Raw genomic sequence first — 7,734 nt, forward strand, 5'->3', positions numbered from 1 at the left:
GTTTCGCCTTAACTCATTGAGTGCCAAAAACGTAATATTACAATTTTCCTTCCCATGCGTTGAGTGCCAAAAACGTAATATTACGTTTTTAGCTTTTTTTTTAAATTACGAAACTAGACACTCTAATACACCTTATATGTGATTTTGGGAACTCTGTGATGAATAGAAATGAACTATATGACGATCGTGAAACTCATGAAAACGGACAATCCGGACATTTTATCTGGACATTTTATCATAACTCGGTTGCCGCTTTGGGTCGAATCAGTGACGCATGCACGTCAGGTCAAAACCAGGCCATTTTCGTGGGTCTATCACGAGGTGGCAGTCTCGCCAGGTCTCACTGATCACTTCCCGGAATGTTTACACAAGTAAGTAACAGGCAACACTTCATATTTCATGAAAGACGTTTATCTCCATTTCTAGAAAAAAAACAGCGATTTTGATGAAAACTAGCCACTGTTTAGCTTGGGATTTCTCAGGAACGGAGGCGTGTAGAAATACACGGTTTGCACGCACTGAGAGCTTAAAGTCTCACCTTTTAATCGAGCTATTGTACGTGTTCATAGCTATAACACAGAATATGCTGTGGCTGTACACAAATCATCAGCAATGGTCTAGATTGCTGGCACTCTAGGACAAAGCTCCCGAAAACAGCTTGGCATTCAATGAGTTAAGATGTTCAAAAGTGTCCTAGCATGCCTCAGACCATTTAAACCGCCTGCCCTTCTCGGTCAGCTGATGTAAGGGTCAAGCAATCCCCCCATCCCGCTTCCTAACAAGAAGCACCGGAGCGCCCCATGGACTACCACTCGCCTGCATCTGGTTTATGTGTTCCGCACACTCTCCCTGCAAGTGGAACGGAACGCGGCATGGGTGTAATTTAACAGGCTTAGCATCTCCAGCTCACAGGTGAGTGCAATTACATCCAGCACATGTCAATCAAACAGTCAATCATTCCACAGCAGTCAATCATTCAATAATACAATAATCCCCTCGGGTCAGTTTCACCACAATAGATTGACCCTTTCCAGTATGTCTGTGGCTTTATATTCTGGAAGAGAGGAGAGAAAGGCAGAGAGCAGGAAGAGAGCGTTTGACAACACAAAGCATGTCATGGCAGTGAAGCCTGTAGACCTTTTGCAATCAGTGTGTGTGAAAATGGAGGAGCGAGAAAGAATATCTGAATGTCAGAGCCCCTCTCTAGTATGTACCACCACAACAGTGGACACAGATTTTGGGGATCCCAAAGCCATTCACTGCTGCAGCTGTTCAGCAGGAACAGTGTGTTAGAGCCATAGATAAGATTTCATATTTGTTTATTTGTGTGTGAGTATTTTTGTAATTTATGTATCATTTCATGAAAGAAAGCATAATCTCAGTCTAAGTTAATAGTAATTTAAAAATGGAGACTTTTATTTTGATAGCGTGTGTAAAGACGCATTTTGGGCTTGAAGACTGGTAGATGAGAGATGGATGGAATGGAGAGCACGGATGCACACAGTTTTTTGACCGTGCTTGTCGTGTTGAGGAACTGAAGGAACTGTAATAGGAAGAAACCTTTTATTATTGTTTATGTAATTTGAAATAGACATTTTCTTAGATAAAGATTTTTTGTTGAAAACACGATTTTTGTACGCGTCCATTACTTTCCAGAGTGCTTTCCTAATTCCTGAATGACACAGATATTGGATCTGCTGCCATAACATTAGTCAAAAAACTTCTCCATACGGAAAGAACGGACATTCAGCTGGGAAAAGAAACAGAATTTGGACGAAGCTGATTGATGGTGAGGGTAAAGGAGCCATTCTCGAGATTGATGGTGCTTTGTAAGTACAGCTTCCCTGTTAATGTGCAAATAGAAGCTAATGATGCTAACGGAGTTGTAAAGGAGCTTAGCCCAAGGAACTCGTGCTCATCCTGCCTAAATTGTACGTGTTGAAGTTCATTCAAGTTTGGTTAATTGGTGAAGATACAGAAGAAGACTACTGAAGGACATTTTTAAGTTTATTATGAGTATTTGAAAGTTCGTTGGAAATTGTGCTTAGTCACTGCTTAGTCATTGAGTAAAATTTACAAGATGGCGGATAGAAAGTTAGATGCAGCAGGTGGTACACCACTTGCACTTGACCACAAGAGGGAGCCCAAGTACACACAAAAAAGGCACTTCTATGAAGAACCTAAAAGGAAGCACCACAAAGGGTAGCAGCTTTGCTACCAGCATTGCTCCTGAAAAACAGAAACACTTGCAGTCAAACCAAGGTGCAAAGACAGACTGTGATAAAGCTGGTCAGGATGTGTGTGTGTACTGTGAGAAGAGGCACATACTGGAGAACTGTGAGAAACTCCTGAAGCAGGCACACAAGGATAAGATTGAGTTTTTGAAATCCAAAGGTCTCTGCTTTGGGTGCCTTACACAAGGTCACCTTAGTAAGGATTGCTCAAGAAGATTGACATGTCAGGTATGCTCATTGAAACATCCAAGCATTCTGCATGTGCAAAAGGATGAAAAGGCATTGGCCAAGGAGGGTAAGAACAGCACAACTAAGACCACCAGTGCTGTAGGACAGGAGACGTGTGCGTACACGGGGGCCGGAAACAGAGAATGTGTTTTGGCCATCGTTCCTGTAAGGCTCAAGTCCAAGAAAGGTACACAGACAGTGGAGACATACGCCTTCATTGATCCAGGCAGTTCAGCGACCTTTTGTACGGAAAAAGTCATGAGAATGCTGAACCTTAGAGGCAGGAAGACGGAGATTTTGCTCCGAACTATGGGTCAGGAAAAGCTTGTCCATAGCCATATCCTGTCAGACCTGGAAGTTAGTGGACTTGAAGAGAACAAGTATGTTGACTTACCTTCAGTGTTCACACAGCCTGATATTCCTGTCAAGAAAGAGAACATTCCTCATCAGAAAGACCTCCAGAGGTGGACTTACCTTGAAGAAGTACGCCTTCCGAGTATCAAGGCAGAGATTGGCCTGTTGATTGGCGCTAATGCTCACAAGGCAATAGAGCCGTGGCAAGTCATCAATAGCCAAGGTGACGGTCCATACGCAGTAAGAACAGCAATTGGATGGACTGACAATGGTCCCACGAGGAGAGATCATCTTGAGGACACAGATAAAAAATTGCAGAGTTTCACTGCAAACAGGATATCCGTGGCAAGCATTGAAGAGTTGTTAATTCAGCAGTTCAACTCTGACTTCGCAGAGCTCAGCTGTGAAGACAGAACAGAGATGTCACAGGATGATCGGCAGTTCATGAAGGATGTGGAACAGTCTTGTCAGTTCATTGATGGACATTACTGTATCAGTCTCCCATTTAAGAACAAGTCTATGCAGATGCCCAGTAATCGCAGCCATGCAGAACAAAGAGCAATCAACCTCAAAAGGAAACTCATTAAGAACCCAGAGTTCCACACTGACTACAAGGCCTTCATGCATGACATTATAGCAAAAGGCTATGCAGCAAAGGTGCCTGCAGATAGTTGTCAGTGCAAGGAGGGAGAGGTGTGGTACATCCCGCACCATGGGGTGTACCATCCCAAAAAGAAGAAAATCAGAGTTGTCTTTGATTGCACCGCAACATATCAGGGAGTTTCATTGAACAACCAGTTACTCCAGGGCCCTGATCTCACAAATACATTGATAGGAGTGTTGACAAGGTTTAGAGAGGAGCCAGTTGCAATGATGGCCGATATAGAGGCAATGTTTTACCAGGTCAGGGTACCCCCCAAGGACTCTGACTTCCTGCGTTTCCTCTGGTGGCCAGAGGGAGACTTGAATGGAACACTAGAAGAGTACAGAATGACTGTACACATTTTTGGGGCTACTTCCTCCCCAAGCTGTGCTTGTTTTGCCTTGAGAAAGACAGCAGAAGACGGAAGGAATGAGACAACAGCTGAAGCTGTTAAAACAATTGAGAGAAATTTCTACATGGATGATTGTTTGACAGCTGTAGCTTCCGAAGACCAGGCAGTTGCGCTGTCACAGTCTCTGAGAGATTTATGCTTAAGAGGTGGATTTAAGCTGACAAAGTGGGTCAGTAATAGTAGAAGAGTTCTGTCATGTATCCCTATGAATGAGAGAGCTGTGGAGGTGAAAGACCTAGACCTGAGCAAGGACACTCTACCAACAGAAAGAGCCTTAGGGGTCCAGTGGTGTACAGAGTCAGACACCTTCAGGTTCAGTGTGAACGTGCCAGAAAGACCAACCACTAGAAGAGGAATACTCTCGATAGTGAGCTCAGTCTATGATCCTCTAGGCCTAGTGGCTCCATGTATCCTCCCAGCTAAACTGATTTTAAGAGAGCTTTGCCAAGATAAATTGAGCTGGGATGAGGAGATCAACAAAGGGCACTCACGAAGGTGGCTTCAGTGGCTTGCAGAGCTGCAGGAGCTGTCCAGTTTCCAGATAGACAGGTGTATCAAGCCAGATGACTTTGGTCCCACTCTCAAAGCTCAGATACACAATTTCTCAGATGCAAGTGAGAGCGGCTACGGCACAGCTTCGTACATTTTGTTTACCAATAAGGATGGACAGAGGTGCTGTACACTGCTTATGGCTAAATCCAGAGTAGCACCTCTGAAGAAAGTAACAGTCCCTAGCCTGGAACTGACTGCTGCAGTCATAGCAGTAAAAGTGGACAGACTGTTAAGACGGGAAATGGAGACCACACTTGAAGAGTCTGTTTTTTGGACGGACAGTCTGACTGTACTCAGGTACCTAGAGAATGATGCTTTGCGCTTCAAGACCTTTGTGGCCAATCGGGTTGCATTCATTCGAGAAGCTACTGTACCATCTCAGTGGAGATACGTGAATAGTTCACGCAATCCAGCAGACATAGCTTCAAGAGGTATGAGGTTTACATCACTCATCAAGAATGACAACTGGATTCATGGTCCACATTTCCTTTGTGAAGATGAGCGTGAGTGGCCTACAAGACCTGACATACGCAGCACTATGGATGATGATAGTGAAATCAGAAGGACAACCCTTGTCAGTCTCGTCAGCACAACTAAAGTTGCAGCCCTGACAAAGTTGGTGGAATATTACTCTGACTGGCATAGATTGAAGAAAGCTATTGCATGGATGCTGCGTTTGAAAGACTTGCTTCACTACTTTGCTATCAAGAGAAAGGAATGCAAAGCTGTTGTTGCTCTGAGGGAGACAGATGAAAGAAAGCAGAGCTTGAAAGTTCAAGAAGAAATGAAAAGATTGAGAAAGTCATTGGAGAAGAAACCTTTATCAGTGCAAGATTTGAAAGATGCAGAAGTTGTGCTGATACGTCACAGTCAAAAGGAAATGTATCCAGAGGAGTTGGCCTCACTCCAAGGTAAAGAATCCCAAGTTAAGAAGTCTAGTCCGCTCTACAGATTGGATCCTGTTCTGCAAGATGGTGTTATCAGAGTGGGTAGTCGGTTGAACAAGTCAGCCATGCCAGAAGAATCCAGGTGCCCGGTTGTGCTACACAAGGATCACCACCTTGCAAGGCTGATTCTGCTGCATGTCCACTTTCAGAATGGTCACTGTGGAAGAAATCAGTTAATTGCAAAGGTCAGGCAGCGATACTGGATTCCAGGATTGAACAGAGCCACCCGCACAGTCATATCCAGATGCATTACATGCAGGAAACTGCACGCAAGGCCTGCAGAGCAAAAAATGGCAGACTTACTTGAGGAACGTGTACTCCCAGACCAACCTCCTTTTACGCATGTAGGCGTAGACTATTTTGGACCCTTTGAGGTCAGAAGGGCACGCAGCATGGTGAAACGCTATGGCGTCCTGTTCACATGCCTAGCACTTAGAGCAGTCCACATAGAGGTGGCTCACTCTTTAGATACCTCATCGTGTGTTAATGCCATCAGAAGGTTTATCAGCAGAAGAGGTCAAGTGTCTACTATGCGCTCTGACAATGGCACCAATTTTATGGGTGCCGAGAGAGAACTCCGAGAGGCCTTAGAAGAGCTTGATCACTCTCAACTCAGAGATGGCCTGATGCAGAAAGGCATCACCTGGATTTTTAACACCCCGACTGCCTCCCATCAAGGTGGAATATGGGAACGACAGATTCGCACTGTCAGGAAGGTGTTAAACTCTGTATTGAGACAGCAGGTTTTAGATGACGATGGTCTTCACACTCTACTATGCGAAGTTGAAGCAGTCATCAATGACCGTCCTTTAACTGCTGCCTCCAACGATCCCAATGACCTAGAGGTTTTGACTCCCAATCATCTTCTGTTAATGAAGAAACAACCAGCTCTTCCGCCTGGTGTGTTTAACAGGGATGATGTCTACTCCCGTAGAAGATGGAGACAAATACAATATATGCCGACTTATTTGGTCAAGATGGACACAGGAATACCTCCCATTGCTACAGGAGAGACAGAAGTGGCATGCTCACAAGAGAAATTTCACACCTGGCGACCTTGTGCTCATTGTGGATAGTTCTGCCCCAAGGAATGCTTGGCTGACTGGAAGAGTCCGGCAGACCTACCCAGATGCAAGAGGAGCCGTCCGACGGGTTCAAGTTCAAACCAAGACTAGCCTATTAGATAGACCAACTAACAAACTTTGTCTTTTGCAGGAAGCAGAATGATTCAAGGAAGGACTGCTGACGGATCTACTATCTGAAGTTTGATTGATAGATTAAAATTATTATGTACAGTAGATGTTGAATTGATATGGATATGGCTCTATTTTGTAAATTTGTAATTGTTATGCATCCCGCCTATACAATTAGGGGCCGGAGTGTTAGAGCCATAGATAAGATTTCATATTTGTTTATTTGTGTGTGAGTATTTTTGTAATTTATGTATCATTTCATGAAAGAAAGCATAATCTCAGTCTAAATTAATAGTAATTTAAAAATGGAGACTTTTATTTTGATAGCGTGTATAAAGACGCATTTTGGGCTTGAAGACTGGTAGATGAGAGATGGATGGAATGGAGAGCACGGATGCACACAGTTTTTTGACCGTGCTTGTCGTGTTGAGGAACTGAAGGAACTGTAATAGGAAGAAACCTTTTATTATTGTTTATGTAATTTGAAATAGACATTTTCTTAGATAAAGATTTTTTGTTGAAAACACGATTTTTGTACGCGTCCATTACTTTCCAGAGTGCTTTCCTAATTCCTGAATGACACAGATATTGGATCTGCTGCCATAACAGTCTGTATGCGGACCTGCACACACACACACACACATACACACACAGACACACACACACATCCCCTTCACCGTGCCCGCCTTACCGTCGGCGCCCCCTGTGAGGTGGCGTACAGCGTGGTGGCGCCACTGGTCGAGGCGGCGGAGGTCAGCATGTCGGGCATGAGCTTCACGGTTGCCATGGGCGCCTTGGTCAGCGTGGCCATCATTCGGTGGCAGACGCAGCACGTCTTTGCCCTGGATGCGCAGGTTGGTGGCCGTCAGCGGGATACCCGCTCCTGCCCCCTTCACCCCCAGCTGACCCGTGATGGCCACCTGCCGCCAACCCACAAGCAGAGCAGAGTGAGCAAAGATTCTATAGTTAACTAAGAACAAGTTAACCAGAATTTACCCTCTTATGAATCATCTCTCTTTATCAACCGTCTCTGGTGTGAGTGCTGGGGTGGAGCCTCAGGGCGATTACACAACTACACAACTACACTGCTCTATTGGACAACTATACAACTACACAACTACACTGCTCTATTGGACAACTATACAACTACACTACACTGCTCTATTGGACA

General features: G+C 44.6%; 1 protein-coding gene across 1 annotated transcript; it reads left to right on the forward strand.

The window, feature by feature from the left end:
* The first annotated feature begins 3,870 nt into the window (after positions 1–3,870).
* Positions 3,871–6,289, forward strand: LOC143099272 (uncharacterized). The gene is made up of 3 exons (XM_076262369.1): positions 3,871–5,452; positions 5,867–6,077; positions 6,284–6,289. Exons 1-3 carry the CDS (start codon positions 3,936–3,938, stop codon positions 6,287–6,289), a joined length of 1,734 nt encoding a protein of 577 aa, XP_076118484.1. The 5' UTR covers positions 3,871–3,935.
* Positions 6,290–7,734: the final 1,445 nt, after the last annotated feature.

The sequence above is a fragment of the Alosa pseudoharengus genome, unplaced genomic scaffold (assembly GCF_046254945.1).
Source record: "Alosa pseudoharengus isolate Yale_2024_CS ecotype anadromous, Long Island Sound unplaced genomic scaffold, YU_APseudo_1.1 YU_APseudo_1.1_scf_27, whole genome shotgun sequence".
NCBI lineage: Eukaryota > Metazoa > Chordata > Actinopteri > Clupeiformes > Clupeidae > Alosa > Alosa pseudoharengus.

Excerpts from the sequence above, each read along its gene's own strand:
- LOC143099272 (XM_076262369.1), top strand. The coding sequence starts at position 3,936 with ATGGATGATTGTTTGACAGCTGTAGCTTCCGAAGACCAGGCAGTTGCG. Across the intron at positions 5,453-5,866 it reads GCCATGCCAGAAGAATCCAG|AAGGTTTATCAGCAGAAGAG; the intron begins GTGCCCGGTTGT and ends TAATGCCATCAG.